General features: G+C 52.8%; 1 protein-coding gene across 14 annotated transcripts; it reads right to left on the bottom strand.

The window, feature by feature from the left end:
* Positions 1–1,876: 1,876 nt before the first annotated feature.
* Positions 1,877–16,277, bottom strand: LOC131814342 (Fc receptor-like protein 1). Of its 14 annotated transcripts, none has more exons than XR_009347286.1 (11): positions 15,676–16,276; positions 12,138–12,164; positions 9,774–10,043; positions 8,424–8,711; positions 7,985–8,263; positions 7,562–7,678; positions 6,544–6,571; positions 5,618–5,700; positions 5,342–5,410; positions 4,762–5,040; positions 1,877–3,855 (listed from the first exon to the last, which is right to left on the bottom strand). XR_009347286.1 is itself a non-coding variant. In XM_059145120.1 (11 exons), the coding sequence occupies exons 1-11, from the start codon at positions 15,782–15,784 to the stop codon at positions 3,784–3,786; spliced, it is 1,374 nt and encodes a 457-aa protein (XP_059001103.1). In that variant the 5' UTR covers positions 15,785–16,276; the 3' UTR covers positions 1,877–3,783. The 14 variants fall into 14 exon arrangements, 9 of the variants coding, with proteins under 9 accessions (XP_059001103.1, XP_059001104.1, XP_059001109.1 ...); XR_009347287.1 differs by having other exon boundaries at positions 4,762–5,033; XM_059145120.1 differs by having other exon boundaries at positions 4,762–4,793.
* Positions 16,278–17,285: the final 1,008 nt, after the last annotated feature.

Here is a 17,285-nt window from a genome sequence, read left to right as displayed (position 1 = left end):
GTTGAGAACACTGACCCTTAGTAGAGCCACCCAAGGCAGCTTCCTTGGGCATCTTCCCAGCAGTAGAATATTGGCTATTGGTGGTAGAAGACCAAGAACTGAGATCCAGACTGTGCTTCTGGCTTTTGGTTTTGATTTCCCTTCAAGGGATTTGCCCATTCTTCTAGCCTGCTCTGCTAACGACTCCTTCCTAGTTCAGGAGGTGGTAATTCACTAGCCGGAGGAAGCGTGCATTCATTCACTCAGTGATGGGTAAATATTACATAACTTTTTAAATGCACAATTAAACAGGTAAAAAAGAAGGGAAATTTCCACCATTACATATAAAGAAAAAAAAAAAAAAAAGGAAGTGAAAACAGAGTGTTAACACGTACAAATTGATATTACCGGTGCCCTGAGGAGAAAATACTACACTAGATGATTTTTATGAGTACAGTATTTGGTTTATTTGGAACTCAGAAGCAAAACCCTGTATCTGCAAGTGATCGAAGGTTGAAACCAAGACACATAAAATCTGGACCATCAGAAGACATTCTTTTTAAGAAAAGAGTGACCTGGTAGGGAAAAACATTCACCCACCAGCACAGAGATGACAAGTAACCTTGTCTTTCTATGAACTCTGGGGGAGATAGAGAGTTTCTCCTGAGATATCAGAACCCCAGGACTGTGCCGCTCCCATGGGTGGGCCATGGGAAGCCCCAGATAAGGAATTGTAAAAAGTGGTCCCAGGCCAGTGACATCCCCAGGACTTAGAACAGCACATACAGAGCGGCTTTTGAGGGACACAGACAGAAGCATAGGTCATGAAACTCACCATGGACAGGACTTGTCTCCATCAACAGTCACAAACCCCAGCAAATGGTGATGAACAAGATTCAAAATATGTAAGAAATGCAGGCTTAAACACCTAAAACTTCTGGCAGAAGAACTATCTAAGAAATACAATAAATTAAATGTATTTGAACTATTTTAAAGTTGTAAAAATAATAAAATGAAGTGTTACACCCATCACTGTAAAGTGCTATAAAAACAAAAAGGGAAATTTGAAATGGAATCATAATAATTTTTTGAGCATTTGATGTGTGCCATGTATACCTTGAAGCATTTTACGTTTTTTTTGGATGTTCTAAGCCTTTTTAAAAATTTTATTTACATTCAATTAATTAGCATATATTGTATTATTAGTTCCAGAGATAGAGTTCAGTGATGCATCAGCTGATCTTGAAGCACTTTAAACAAATGATTTTACCTGATGAACAAGACTGCATGATATATTAGATACAATTGTTATCCAGTTTTAAACATGAAGAAATACACAGAAATTAACCAATTCGCTCAAAACTGCAGATTTAGTAAATGGCAGAACACACGTGTAAATCCAGAAAAAAGTTCAAGCTTCTGGTCCCCTGGGGCTCCCACTTCATTCCTGGAGTCCTGCCTGAGGTCCAAACACTTCACAGTGGCAGATTAAACATGAAATTTAAAAATCTACATTTGTCCTAAGAAAGAAAAAGGTAAACATTTCCATGGGCCAGAAACAGAAACGTAAGGGAGAAAGGCAGCTGAGGAGGCGAGAGCCAGTGAGGGTTGCAGAGGAAGAGCATCCCAGGACCGGCGAGAGTGGGTGCAGAGCTCCTGAAGTGGGATGGCCCCAGGGCATGCAGGAGGAACACTGGGAGGATGTGGTTGGAGCCAATCCAGTGATGGGAAAAGTCGTCCTGCACAGATGTTCAAATGGTGCTAGTGTCAAGCAGAAGTATTAAACAGGAAGTTTTTATTAGAATGAGATAAGGCAGCACGGAATTACAAAAAAGAACAGACTACTTGGTAAACAGCAGTCGATAATTGATATCGGTCTGAAAAAAATACTTCAATCTCTATCTCACATAAATTTTTTTATTCCAAAAAGTAAAGTCATAATATAAATATAAAATTCCAAAACAGGAGAAGTCAGATTCTTACCTCACACCAAACGTACATATGATATCCTGTGTGAATATACACCCAGATCATGAGGGCATTGTAAGAACGTGCAAGAACATTTTTAGAACAGAATCACAGGGAGGGAATGTGAGGGAAGTTTCTGGAATGAGGGAGAAATTTTACATCCCAACAAGAGTTTGGGTTATGTGGGTGTGTATTTGTCGGACCAGTGGAACTGAACACCTAAACTATGCACACCTCACTGGGTATAAGTTATAAGTAGGTCCTCCAAAAGCTGTAAGAAGGAGTTGAATGAACACTGAGAAAATGCACAAAGGGCCAGCACAGGAAACGGGGAAGAGCTACAAATGAACAGTCAATTTACGGGAAAAATGCTCAGTTGCATGAGTCATTGTAACATTTTTAATTGAAATAGCAATGACACCTTTTTCTCACAGACGGTGCTCTACGTGTCGTTGGTTCTGTGTTCCCTGGTTCAAGAGTATTCAGCACAAACACAGAGTGTGCATGACCTAAAATGTCCGAGTCCCTGTTTTACAGATTATTCCTTCAGATGGATTAGTGGGAATGCAGAAATACATTTGTGTGAGGACATTTATTTTAGTATTTTTTTAATAATGGAAAACTTTTGGAATCTACCTAACCTGCATCAGTGATTGAAAAGGATTCTGAGGGCTTACTTATGGTTTTTACTACAGCTTTATTAAAAATAAAAGACTCCTTAATAATAGTAAAAAAAAAAAGAAAAGATTAAAATATATTATGATAGTGTTTAATTAACAATGCTGGTTTTTGTTTATTTGTTAATATTTTATTTATTTATTTGACAGAGAAAGACACAGCGAGAAAGAGAACACAAGCAGGGGGAGTGAGAGAGGGAGAAACAGGCTTTCCACCAAGCAGGGAGACCCAGGCAGGTCTCAATCCCAGGCCCCTGGGATCACAACCCAAGTTGAAGGCAGACGCTTAACAACTGAGCCACCCAGGCGGCCCATCAATGCTCAGTTATTAAACACAGGGGTACCACTTGTGGTGTTAGATATAGGGAAGGCTCCAACATTTTATATTATATACGTCTAAATTGTTTTAATTTGTAAGAGTTAGTGTATAATTAATTGTTTTAAGATGAAAACATGGACTCCAAATTGTATTGTCATATTTTTTTGAAGTTCGTGAATAAAAGAAGAAAAACTATATTCGTAAGCTTCTAGAGGTGCAGCAAATACAGAACTTTGTGTGTGGTGACACAAAGATTGTATGTCATGATAAATATGGGGGCATCTAGATGAGTCTGTGCATATAAAACATGTCACTGAAATTGAATGTACCCATAGTCACTCTGGATAATGATATAGTGATTCCAAGTGCACCGAGTCACATATTTCATGCAGAAACAGGAAGAGTCACGTATGTGTCAGGGTTGTTCTGGAGTCCAGCACAGAGAGCATCTGCACTTGGACAAGAGGATGGGCGCTCACCTCTGCACAGCTGCCTGCAGAATCGTTAACCCCATGTCCACGCACTCCGAGCAAGCTTCACTGTCCCTCCACCCCAAGGTCACCCACCCTGTTTCCTCTTATAGAATGAAATTAGAGCACAATTTGGCCTGTGCCTAAAAGAACGAGCAGGAGTATGGCCACCCCTGCATTCATGTTGGGTCTTTTGGATGGTTTCTTCAGGGCTTTTAGCCTGATGCAGGAATAGTCTCTGGGGGGTGGGGGGGGAAGCACCTAGATGAGAAGTCCTGGAAAGCTGACTACCCCAGGATCTCTGAAGAACATATCAGTCCTGAGGCTTGGGCTCATGGATGGTTTCCAAAGAGCAGAATCTTCCAGGACTTTACATGGCGTCTTCATAGTCCACATCTGCAGGGCTTGCCTTCTTCAGCTTAAAATAGATGGCTGAGGCATTCTAAAAGCAAAAGCATATGGATAGGACCAGAGCAGGGAAGACACGTGGTTCTCTTCCCCAGCCACCCTGGATACGTCCTATCATTGCACGCCACACAGCCCAGAAAGTAGAGCCTCTTGGAAGACTGACCATAGGTGAGCATTTTCAAAGGCCTGTGTCCCACGAGTGGGCTGCAGAGGTGTTTCTGATGAGCCATAAGTTCACCCAAACATGCAAACTCCCATTCTAATGGGCCACCATTAGGCATTTCCACAGGCTATCACTTTTTCTTAAGGATGTCAGAGTTTCGTACTCATAAACTACATTAAACTAAACACAAATTCTGTCCTGAGACCTCTGGCTAATCCCCCTCTCCATACTAGACAAATGTACAAAGCACGTACTATCCTTGCACCCATGTAGAGCTGGAATTCCTGTAATTTTCTGAAAGTATTTTTGTATTACCAGAGATTGCCTGGATTGTTCAAGGTTTACAATTTACTGAGTTGACACAAATCACTATTAGTTTAGCTTTGTTCAATATTAATTTAGTTTTCCACAGATTCTGTGGTTAACCTCACAGCATAAAGTGGTAAAGTGGTATGTGTGTGTGGTTCAACAATATTTCAGGATAAAGATTTTAAAGGTAAGAATTTTTAGACTTGCCGTAGCTACACTGTACCTACAGATCATCCATGTGTTGTTGCTAAAGGAAACATCTGTGCAAGGCTCTCACATTCACTTGCATGGTGAGGCTTTATTGTTATGACCAAATGTTTTCCCCGCTGTGTGGGGAGATAAGGGAGGAGATAGACCCTGAGAACCTTTGGTTTTTCCTAAGTGGCCATAGTTGTAAGAGTTTGAGAACCAGTCACAGGAAGAAAGAAAGAAGAGCAGGAAAGAAATTCTGTACGTCTTCTAACTCACCTGGCCTGAGGTAGGTGTCCTTTGGGGGTCTACTGTGGAACATAAGATGTGTGCTGTAAGATTTCACTTCTATTTGAAGTCCTTCCCTAAAGTCATGCTAATAAAGGCTTCTTCTCCTCCTATCAACTTCCCATGTATTGATTTCTGTCAGCAATTTCATTCTTGCTTTTTCATCTCTTACAAACATGATTTCCTTGCTGTACGGAGGACCAGGGGCAGCCTAGAGGTGGACGTGTAAGAAGTCCCTCCGGGCATTTACACTCTTCACATTTCTGGACCCTCGAGGTATGGATGGGACAATAGCAACAAGTGAGTCCACACAAGGAGGGCAGGCAGACACCACCACCCCAGTGTTCCTCTGACCAGGCTGTGCTGAGCTAGCGCCAGAACTGGACTCTCCTGGGGGTGGCTCCCAGACCCAAGGCCAGTGCTCAGGAAGATAGAGCAAACCCCACAGCCAACTGCAAGGCAGAGCCGCAGTGCTGAAGAACACTTCCATATGCCATTTGCAGGCACTGATTATCCACTTGGTCCCAGAAAAGACAAAAGTCAGAGACACACTCAGTCCCTTACGTCTCACCTGCTGCTTGCCGCTCTTGCTGCCTGTGGTACACCAAAGAGTAGACCTCGTCTCCGCTTACGACATTCACTGAAGAGAAAAAAGGAGGCATAGTGACACAGTCTTTTCTTCCTACCACTTACCTCATTCCATGCCTACCACCTGTCACCATGAAGACGGATGTGCCGTCTGTTGTTGGGGGTGGCTGGGGCACAGCAGGCACTGGTGGGATAGCAGACTCCACCCCTTCCCTGGCCCCCTCTAGTTGCTTGGGCCAGAACCTTTGGGAAACCTTACCATTCTCGTATACAAACTGTTCCTGCAGTGGGACCGCTGAGTTGATGTAGTTGGGCACCTGTGGCACGGGGCTGGGAGGGATCCTGCAGACACAGAAACACAAGATAACTCTGTGGGAAAGCATCCCAGATACCCCAGACATTACTGTCCAGGGTTGTGAGCGAGACATTGAAGGAGACAAGCCTGTTAGCAAGGGTCCTCAGCCGAATACTGACTTCTGGGAAGATCCACAGTGAGCTCCACTGTGTGTTATAAACTCTGTACCTGGGCTGAGCAAGGCACCGCAGAGCAGCCATGGAGTGCACAGCCCATGAACACAGGTCCTTACATAATGGGTTCAGTGCAGTGTTGCCCAGACCTAAAATAGGGCCCCTCCCATCACAAGTGCTCAGTGACTACGAAGTGAGAATATTGATTCCCCCCACCCCAGTGGAGAACAGGTTGTTAGGCAGAACAAGCAGCTTGAGGAAGGGAGAGAAGAAAGTGAACTTGCATGTACAGGGCTCTGTACCCCTGGAAGACCGCTACTCCTCCTCCTCTCTGGCTTGAATGATGGACATGTGCTTGTATCTTAATGCCTTTGAGATACTTTCAGGATCTCGGGATCCTGTTTTCCTCGGGATCCTGTCATCAGAATGACTCACAGATGCTCAGGTATCGGTTAATCGATTGGATAAATCAATTCACTGGTGAATGTGTGAAATGGGTCCGTTTAGTGGGGGAGGTGAATCAGGACGAATGACGGAAAAAGGATTTGGATTAATTCGTCCATGTACAAATGAGGAGGAGCAGCAAACAGACCCCGTCAGCAGTGGGAGAACTCCAGATAATAAAATACACAACAAGCACATGAGAGTGGACAAGTCGGAATGGGGAACATGGGCTTTCCTGCATCATCGGCACGCGCAGAGGGAGCAGAGCCTCACCTGCCCGGGTCCTCAGCCTCTCGTCTCCCTAGAAGTCAAGCAGATGGGCAAACACGTCAAAAGGGAATCAGATGGCCCTTGTGCGGGGGCTGCTCCCCAGGCCTGTCACCGCGTGCCGGAGGGCGTCCTGGCCGTCGTCGACTCGGATTCTTCACTCGCAGGGGAAGACACTCCGTGCGGAGCAGTGGGCTTCCAGACGTTCATCCCATGGCAAGGACCTGAGCCCGAGCCTCTGAACCTGAACACCTATTGTCTTTTCTGCTTTGGGTTTTGATTTCGACAACAACACACCACCTACTCTTGTCACGACAAGAGCCCTCAGAAGCACCACAGCCACAGCCACGTTACAGGTGAGGTGACGGACCCCACGCGGCAGGACGAGTTTAGAATTTCAGTGAGACTCTCGCATGGTCTCCATCTTGCTCAGGGGAGAACAGGAGTCCGGGATTAAACACCTGAATAAATATGTAATTACCAGCTGCGAGCGGGGGCGAAGTTGAACAACTTAGGGCTCTGAGGAAAGAGTAAAAGGAGAGAATTGTAGGCTGTGTGGCTGGCTGAAGCCTCTGGGGGGAAAAGACAGTTAGGCTGAGGAGCAACAGAGATCCTGCCGTGAGCAGACGAGCGGGTGCATAGGTGAGCGTTCCAGAAAGCGGGAAGAGCTCGTGACGGTGCTCGGGGGGATGAGAACAGAGGCACGGAGTTTAACTGGGGGGTGGTCGGCAGAGCTGGAGTTGCTAACTGCGTTTCTCTTCTAGTAGCTGACCTGTTGTTTTTAATAGAGTCAGAATTTGGGGTGAAAATTAGATCCTGGAAGCAGCGGACATCAGTTGAGCCCCGAATGATCACACACGGGGGTTGGGGGACTCGGCCACAGACACGGGCACCGCTCCCGGGCTGGGGGCTGGCAGCACGTATCCCCCCCACCCCCACCGTGTTCCTGTCTGTCCCCAGTCCGGCCTATTTCTGTGAAAACAAAGTTCACAGTAACGAAATACCAGAATCGATAAATACTAACCCATTCTTTTCTTGAGCCAACAGCAGAGTGATAAGGCCATAACAGTGGGACCAAGGGTGCCAAGCAGCCCCTCCAGGACTCCTGAGGCGAGAAGTTCCTTTCTGTCCTCCACAGGCACTGAGGGGAGAGGTCTGCCCGTGAGCCAGCCTGCAGCAGGGCTGGCCTTTGGAGAGCAGAAGTCTCGGGTGGGCTGAAGCCAAGGTCTGCTCTTCCCGGGCGAGGGGTGGGGGTGGCGGGACTGACTTATGTGATTTGCAGCTCATCACCCTCATGGCAGGAGGGAGGCACAGCCTTCATGGCCTCTGTGCCCCTCAGACACACCTCCCGAGGCAGCACCACCCTCAGATGCTGTGGGGTCCATACAACTCTCTGGGATACCAGAGAGGGACATTGGCCAAGACAGTTCAATGGCCTGAGCCGTACCTGTGACGCTGAGCATCACCGCCTCGCTGCGCTGGGCCCCCAGGCCGTTGTCGGCCTCACAGGAGTAGTTTCCAGAATGTTCTGTGGTCAGAGAGAGGTTGAAGGAGGCTCCTCCTCCAGACAGGGTCGAGTTGCTCCCCAGGATGATGTCCTCATGGTAAAACCGGTACCGAATCGGGGGAGAGCCGCTCTGGGCCTCACAGCGAAGCTCCACCACGTCCCCAGGGAAGGCCTGGGCCCCGGGCGCCCTGAGGGTGAGGACGGGGGGGGACACTGGACCTGAGGGAGACAGGGGCTGTTGGATGGGGTCTCCACACCGTGACAAACTCGTAATCCCTGCCCACAGAGGCTCAGCCCCGTTGGTCATTTGCACGGAGCCCCGAGGGACGTGGAGCCCAGCGAGTGGGGGTGCTGGCGGGACAGAAGCTCCGGAACTTACTTCTGACAGTGACGCTGACCAGCTCGCTGATGCTGGGGTGGTAGCCATTGTCGGCCGTGCAGAAGTAGTTCTCTGCGTCACTGTCGGTCACCGCCGGGATCTCGAACTTGGCGGTGAGTGAGCGCTGGGTCTTTGTTTCCAGAATCAAACCCAGGACCCCTTTGTACCAGGAGAAGGTGATGTCTCCTGTGCCCTGGGTGGCCAAGCAGATGAGAACCAGCTTCTTTCCCTTCTGCACTTGTCCCCCTGGAGGCTGTGTCTCCAAGCTCACATTCCAGACGGGGACTCCTACACAAACACAAGGAGACACCGGGGATGTGACAGTCCCGAAAGCACGGGCCTTGGGTCAAGTCAATAACTGATGTTGTTCTGTGGTGGTGGGTGGCATTCTGGGGTGGGGGGTGGTGTTTGCTGCTGGCTGGGGGCGGCCTCGGTCAGCTGGACAGTGCGGGGGGTGAGAAGGCCACACTGTTACATGGTGGCTGCGGCTCCCCTCCCTTCCTGGGGCAGTGGGGCTCCCAGGGCCTGGGCCTCTCCAGCCCACGCTCTGCAGGGCACAGGACGACGGCGGCCACAGGACAGACAGCCGATCGAGCTGTCTGGTCTCAAATGTTGGCCCCACGTCTTACTGTGGGTGCTTGATACAACCGCTTCACTTGTCAGACTCAGTCTCCCGTCTGTACAAGGCAGGGGCGGGATACTAGCTATCTCCTGCAGTTGGGGCGGTCCCATGACCTAGCGCACGTGGGGCCTGGAGCCGAGCTGGCTGACCAGTGGCTCTTTGCTCCTGTCCGGCCTCACCAGTGTTGAGTTTTGAACAAGGGTGGGGAAGCCGACCTTCCGGAGGTGCTCCACATCTTCTTCCTGGCACCGTGGACGCATTGTTGTCGAGAATGGGGGAGGACGTTAGCGCCCTCCGGAACATGGAGTGACAGAGGTCAGTCACCAAACGCCCCCTTCTCCTTTCTTTCAAAACCAAGCCCCAGCTTCGCCTCCCATAGCCTCGGGCCCAAAGCGGGCCCTTACCGTGCGGGTCTGAGTTCTCCCTTCTCTGTAGCTCCCGTGACTCCCCACCACGGCCACACGTGTCCCCCCTGGGGAGGATGTCGCCAGGGGTCGGGATTTTGCAGTGATTTGCTCCCACTCTCCAGCACAGGGAGGATGCCGTGAGGGGCTTCTAAGTACTCTCCTGGGCACTTGAGCGGGATTAGGGTGAATAGGAGCAGATCCCTTCAAGACTCTGAGAAGGAGAGAAGCTCCAGCATGTCTCCACCAGCTCCTACCCCCCAGGGGAGAGCAGCCTTGGGCCCCCGACCCTGTGTAAGTTCCCCGTGCAGACCCCGGGCTCACCTTGCACTTGTATCTGGATCCTGGGGCTCCAAGTGACTCTGATCGCCAAGGTCTTTGCTTTACACCAGTAGGAGCCCGAGTCTTTCCTCCACACGGTGGGGAGCTGGAGCTCTGGGGAGTGACTGCAGCCCTGCCCCAGGGCCTGACTCTCTCTGAAGAAGCAGAACTGGACTGGGGCACCCAGCTTCTGAGAAGTGGCCTGCATCTCACAGGTCAGGGTCATCGAGCCCCCCTCTTTGGGCCGAGAGGGCCTGGCTATCAGAAGCAATGCTAGAGAGAGGGACGAAAGACAAATCCCCGGGCAATGGGTTCCAGAGCTCCCGTCAGAGGCACACGGGGCTCTCAGTGTTTGGAACAAGGCGAACTGGGTGCAGAGACGGCCCCCCACTCCAGCCCGGCCTGACCCTGTGCCATGTCTCCGCCCCCCACAAGGCAACCTCTACCTCCCGCTTGGTTTCCACTCTTTGACATCTCTGTCCACAAACTAAAAACACCTTTTCTGGATACAGGGCCGGGCGCCGACCACTGTTACCAGAGAGGGTGAAGCCTGACGTTTCAGGAAAAGCGAGAGTGTTTCATTCATTCCTGTCATAAACCATGTCGGTTATCTTCTTCCGCTCACTCCCCCGGCATCCCAGAGCCACACACTGTCTTTCAAGGACAGAATGTGACATGGGACGATCGGCCAGTCGGGGAAAGATTAGAGGAATTTAATGCTTTCTTTACTGAACCTCTCCTGCCCGTTACTGCTGCTCCCAACGGAAGGAACAGGTGTACGCTTGCCTGAAAATGCCACTCGCACACGCGCAGCTCCCCTGCTCTGCGACTCTGTGCAAATCTCGTGTGAACCACGGCTGTCAGGGGCAGTTTCATTCCATACCCTGAGCCCCAGGGATGTCTCCCTTTTCAGCCAGGGGGGGCTCTTCTATGAATGCACTACAGATGGGCAAAGCTGGGTCCTGCCTCCCCTCCTCTCCGTCTGCCTGGCAGATCCTGGAGGACAGCAGATCCTGGAGGACAGCAGCTCTCGAAGTATTTGTTTACCCAGCATCAGAGCCTCTGCTCCGATAAAAATGCCGCATGTTCTGGATCCCGAGAGGGGGCTGCTGCCGCCACACCTGTCAGCCTCAAGCCTTGCTCCTGGGATGCTTTACCCTGGGACTTTGTAAACTCTAGTCCAGGGTTAGTACCAGAAGGTTTGCTCCGGGGCCTGGAATTCCTGGCAGGGGTGGTCTTTTCTCCTGGGAATCCTGCAATCCCCAGAGGACTGAGGACAGAGAAAGGAATAAAAAAGGTGTCCAAGCCCCCATTCCCCACTCTTCCGAATGGGGCTGATGGCGTGGAGGGGACACCAGACAGGGCAGTTTGCAAGGCCTGGAGCTCGGTCTTGTAGCTCCGAGCTTGTTTCAGAGAGTTCTCAGACTCCCAGGCAGACCTGGCAAGTCGCTGGTAGTGGAAGCTTTGTTTCTGCTGGATGTGGATTTGGATCAGTGCTTGGGCTCAGACTGGGCGCTCAAGGGGTAGAAGCAGGATCAGGCACAGAGTGTGTCAGTATTAACCCACAGCCTGAGTTCCACTTGGACAAACTTTGGGAGAGCATCCCAGAAGCCTGGACTGGTCCCCAGTATTTGTGCAAAGCCGTGCTCCCCGGCTGTGTGCATGGCCTGTGTTCTTGGCGGGGCAGGAAGCTTCTTCGAGCCCTGCAGGTAGTATTTTCTGTGTAAGGCAGCGATTCTGATGTATCCTGGGTTGAAATGCGCTTCAGTGGAAGATCCCTTCTGGGAGAAAGCTTCCTCCACTCTTCATCTGGTGGAAGCAAGACCTCGAATGAGCGTCGGAGTGATGGGTTTGTGCCAACCAGAGTGAGAGAGAAGCCGCATGGGCAACAGCTGTGGCCACAGAGCAGGGCTGGAAATGGGAGGGGGACAGAGAGCTACTTGGCTTTCCTGTGGTCCCGGGGACCGACTGTCACGTTCTCCATGGATGTGTGATGGCGGCGTCTCCTCCATCGCTCCTGGGGGAGCACCTCATGGGGAAGACACGAGGGCTTTGCCAGCCCCGAGTCTGGGAGGACGACGAGTCTTCTAACGTCCGTCTCCCACACTCTGTGGCTTCCGGTGGAACAGCCTCTCCCTTCCCGAGCTGCCACTCCCCACAGAAAGGGCTATGGTTTCAAGAAGACCCGCTCCCCCAAACTGAGCGGCCACGTGTCAGGTGCAGAAACTGACCTGAACACAAGCAGCCTGGTCCCCAGGGAGCCGCTGCCGTGGTAGACCTCAGCGGCTGTCACCGGAGGGCAGCCAGCACCCCCGTGGGCCTGCCGCACGGATTGGGCCACGAAGAGGAAAGGGAGGCCCGACTCACCTTCACTGGCTGGTTCGCAGGGGGCAGCTAGGAGAGAAGTCAGGAGAGGTCAGTGCAGGTGCGAATTCCAAACGGGCAGCCCCTGCAGCCTGGCTGACCGTCCCCAGGGCGGTTCTCCGCGTGCCCTCCTGCAGCCGTCCCCCTCCCCCTCCCCGCTCCTCCCCCTCCCCCACTCCCTCCCCCTCCACGCCCCCCCTCCTGCCCACTACTCTCCTCCCCCCATCCTTCCTGACCCCGCTCCCTCGCCTACATCCCCAACACCACACGGTTCCTTTTGTGATCAGGAGCTCCTTCCCGATCACCGCTCCTATCCGTGCTGAGGGTGGTGCCTTCGTTCCGTGGCCCCTTCAAGCCCTGGACTCTCATCCCTCCTCTCAAACGTCCAGGTGACCCCAGCCCGGGCCGGCCCACCGCAGTCACAGCAGCCAGCCTCCTGCTCCCGACGCCCTTTATTCACCAACGCCCCGGTGAACGAGGTCCACAGAAAGAATCCGGATTTCTCCCAAGATTCTCCCACACCTCAAGGGTCTGACTGTAGGTAGTATGGCAGCATCACGCTCAAGAACAGAACATTCTGGGGAGATGCAGGCTCTGCAGCCAGAAGACAGAGCCCTGAAGCCTGCCTCTTCCCCTTACAAGCTGTGCTACCCCAGGGACAACGCTTCACCTCTCTGGGCTCCGCTTTCCTTTTCTGTGAAATGCAGGTAATCATAGACTCCCTCAGAGTTTCTGCAGGGATTAAATAAGTTCATGTCCATAAAATGCTTAGAATAGGGCTTGGGATTTATTTACCATCCAGCAAACATTACTCATTATTAGTACCTATTTGAGCCCATGTTTAGTCTGACTTGTGTAGCCTGTTGGAGCTGAAGCGCTGGTCTGACTAATGTCTGCCTCAGGTAGGAGAATGGAATCGATGGGGCTGCATGAAAATCACATTTTTTATCCGTCCGTTCTACACACGGTTTCAAGCACTTATGATGGCGTGCCAGGGCCTGTGTGCGGGCTGGCGTTGCGGGAGCGAGTGCAAACAGCAGGCTCTGCTGTCCAGGACTTTCGGGAGAGAGAGCCAATTGAAAAATCACCGAAGAGCCTGACTTGAGAGAGTGATCAGTGTTACAGGAGGGATGAGACCGAGACACAAGTCCGAGGGTCTCAGGACAGTTTGGACACTTTGGACGGCTGTCAGCTGAGTAGAAAACACAATGAAAGTCGACAGCTGCCTTCGGGGTGTTTGGGGATGAGCACCCCAACACAGAACTAGCCAATGCAAAGGACGTGAGAAGGAAGGAGCTTGTGGTGGGTTGGGGAAGAGAAGGTGGTGCCCTTGGAGCTGACAGAGGGGCGGCGGTGGGCGCTGGTGTGGTAGAGAGGGTCAGTGAGTCACGGAGGGCTCCCTGGACTTGGCACCAGGTCTGGATTTCATTCCAGGTATGATGGGGAGCTGGGGACAGTTCTGACTCCACTTACGTTTGTAAAATCACTCTTATCCTGGGAGAAGGGCAGACCACCATCCTGCAGGAGAAGCAGGGAGGACACTAGTGGCCATTTAGTCTGGAAGATTTAGTCTGGAAGAGCTCGGGCGAGGCAGGGCCACCATGAAGGGCCAGAGTCCAGTATAAATTTGAAAGTAGAATCAAGACTTACTTATGGATGGGAGGTCAAGTGTCGAGGAGAGAGAGGGATGAGTGTAAGTCCTAGAGTCTTGGTCGCAGCCACTGGAAGAGTGGAGCACGGCATGGTCACCTGGGTAAGTTGGGGGAACTCACGGGAGATCAGGACATGCGTTTGGCCACGTGGAGTGTAACAGCTGACTGGCTGCGGAGCGCATGCACGGCGCTCGGAGGAGAGGCCAGAGCTGGGGACATAAGCTTGAGCTGAAGGTCAAAGCGGCGCAGGAAGTGTCTGAACCGGGCGGGGACGTGCACATGGGTGGAGCGTGAGGTCTGGCACCAGCCTTGGACAACTCCAACCTCTGGTGGTCAGGAAGCAACAGGTGTTGAGTTAGAAAGAAACCCAGAAGCCTGTGGTGTTCCAGAAGCTGAGGAAGAAGTGCTTCCAGAAGACGGGGTGAAGGACCACTTGGGAGAGTCCAAGTTAAAGGAAGCCGAAAACAGAGCCCTGGCTGGGATGACGGGGAAGGGGTTGGTGGTCCCAGCAGGGGCAGGGGTGGGGACGAAAGGTGGACAGCCACGGCCAAGGGGGAGAAGGACCTGATAGCACCGAGAACCAACAACAGTCGCCAGGGCTTGAAGGGGTGGAGGCCAGGAGGGAGGGTTTGAGGAGACGGAAATGCTCTGCGCCGTGCGGACGGCAAATCCTTCCGGAAAATCGGAGCTGCTGTATTGTAAAAGTGAAAGTTAATGTGAGGTAAGTTAAAAATGAGTTTAAAACAGGAAGGGCGGGTGGCGATGAGGCAAGCCCCGCAGCTCTCTGGAAATTTTGTGAAAGGGAGCGGAACACGGTCACGGCACATTCCCTTCGTCTTAGGGGCAAAGACACGGTGGCGTGATTGTGCATTCACTGGACTAACCCGGGATGAAGCAATGTGGTGACGGGACAGGGACGGTTCTGAGAAAGCGAGAGCGTTAGGGAACCCAGTGCATACGGGGGGCGGGGGGCGGGGGTCCCGTCCTGCACGGGAGATGGGATGGGTTGTCCTGCACGGGGACAGACGGCGGGGGTCGGCAGGTCCACAGACACAGCAGAAAGGTGGGGACATTGTCTTCTGATGGCTTTCACTTCCTCAGTGACATGCAGCAGGATTACAACCCGAGAGTACGACGGAGATTGAGGAGACAGAGAAGGCGGGAGATGGTGGGCTGAGGGCCTGAGTGGGAGGCACCGAGTGGGAAGGTGTGGGAGGGTCTCCGGCCCTACACGGGCCACCCGAGATGTGTGCCCCGCATTTAAAGGGATGTGAGTCCACAGGATGGTGCCCTCCGTGTGAAGTCACGCGCAGCTGCTTGGGCCCTGGTGTGAAGCCCACGGAGAAGCTGACGGAGCGTGTAGACAGGGCGGGGCTGGGCCAGCCCCCGCATCGAGCTGAGAGGCGGGGGGCGCGGAGGCCAGGAACAGGCAGTGAAAAACCCCGGTCCATGGGGCTGAGAGGGAAAGTTGCAAATGCCCCGTGGTCATAGGGTGGGGTAGGGGTGGGGGGGCCAGGAGCGGGGATTTGGAAGCAAGCGTCGGTGGTGGCGGTGGGGACGGTCCACTCTAGCTAGGCAGGCGGGGCCAGGGACAGAAGACAAAGGAAGGGAGGATGACCGTGAGGACAAAGAGCCCCGTTTGTGGGCGAACCACCCCCGCAGCCACCCACAACATGGAGAACAGACACGGAGTTCACCTCGGAAGGAAGAACAGACACTCAGCACTTCCTATGAGATCAAAAGTGAACTGATAGTTTTCTTCAAACGCCTGGCTCTCCCGGCTTCCCCACCCGCTGCCTGACTCCGAGCCACAGGTCGGAGGCCGAGGTCCTGGCCTCCGTGGGTGCAGGCGGAGACCTTGGGAGGCCGGGCCTGGACGTCCTACTCACCGCACATCAGCAGCACAAGCGCCAGCAGCATGAGGACCGGGTTGGGGACTGTCCCTGGAGAGGCTTTCTCCGCGAAGGAGGAATCCAGTTTGACAGAGGGTGGAGGCATCCGGGTTGGGAACTAGAAGCGTGAGCGCCCTCCCAGGCCCCTCTGTCTGCTCTCCGCAGGGGCCTGAGGCGGCTACGGACGCTCCTTCTTGTGGCTTTGGTCTATGTCCACAGCTCGATGAGAGTGCACGTTAGCACATCAGGGCCTCCTCACGAGCTCAGGGCTGTCTCCAAGGACGATTTCTGACGTGGATGAGCGCTCCCCGACTGCAGTCCTGCAGAGGGCAGCGGGTGCTTTCCCCGTGGGGAGGTCCGTCCCCCCACCGTGCCCGCTCCCCACGTGCTCCGGCTTCTCCACAGCTGCACGCTGTCTCTCTGGGCACGCACGGCCGAGCCGGGGCCTGATGGCTCTCACCGGGGTTACGGACAGGACCTGACGGTCTGTGATGGGCTCAGGGTCAAGCTGTTTGTAAGGTACTGGCTCCCGCCCATATTTAGACTTTCATGGCATAGCCTTCAGTGAAGCAGAAACAGAAGAAAAACAGAATCACAGGAACTTATGGCCTGGGGGGGAAGTTTTTAAGTGAAATACAGGAAATAAGCTTATGCAAATTATCTCCTGGGCGTTGGGGACAGTTTGCCATGCTCACCTGGCATGTGGGATGGCGGTCCTCCCCTCCCCCACATCAGGTGGGTGTCTTCTACTCCATCGCTCCCGGAGCACACTGGGGCTCCTGGTGCTTGGCATGGGGAGCCTGGGTGTGATTCAGACCGTGCTCAGAAAGAATAAACCGTCTCAGGTTCCAGCACCTCTTTGAGGATCTAGGATTAAGAACCAGATAACGTGCGGAAGCAAAGCGTGTGAGCAAAAAACAGGGGACACGGCAAGACACCATTCGGTAGTGACGCCCAAGTGTGGGTGTGGAGTTCGAAGAGAAGGCACCAGAAGAGACGGTGGGGTGGGGGGTGCGCATCGGGCCAGCACTGGGCCAGCTGCAGGAGGAGGCCACACAGCTAAGCCACTTCCTCCAAACTAATTTTTACTGGTACGAAATCTGACGTTTGCCTCCTTCTGCATGACCACCCTTTACCTTCCCCTCGTCCTGTGCGGGGGCGAGAAAGAGAGGGGTGTTACCTGTCCCCGGAAGACAGCAGCGTCTGTCCCGCACCGTCTGCCCCGCACCGTGTTAACAGTCTGAGGATCTGGAGGTGAGAAGTGCATGTTCCCTAAGTGCTGAGAAGTCACAGTGCGGCAGGCGAGAAAGATCGATGAGCAAACCGAACCCTGGGAAGTGCGAAAATCGTGATGACTGAGCCAGCCCTGGTCGAGGGGCAAGAGCGGGGCGTCGGGAAAGGGGAGGGTCTGCAGAGGGTGTGCTTTCCGGGGATGACTGGGATCTCCGCCAGCCGTGCAGGCGGGGAAGGACGCCCTGTGCAGAGCCAAGAGGGCGTGCGGCGTGAAGTCATGAAACAGCGAGGTGTTCTGCTGGGATCGTTGGAGCTTGATTGTTGGAACAAAGCGTGAAGTACCGACAGCAGGAGGCCAACGAGACAGGGAGGAG

The sequence above is a fragment of the Mustela lutreola genome, chromosome 14, assembly GCF_030435805.1.
Source record: "Mustela lutreola isolate mMusLut2 chromosome 14, mMusLut2.pri, whole genome shotgun sequence".
NCBI classification, from domain to species: domain Eukaryota; kingdom Metazoa; phylum Chordata; class Mammalia; order Carnivora; family Mustelidae; genus Mustela; species Mustela lutreola.
Note: the sequence above shows the minus strand (reverse complement) of the source record. Positions and strands in the feature narration are given on the sequence as shown.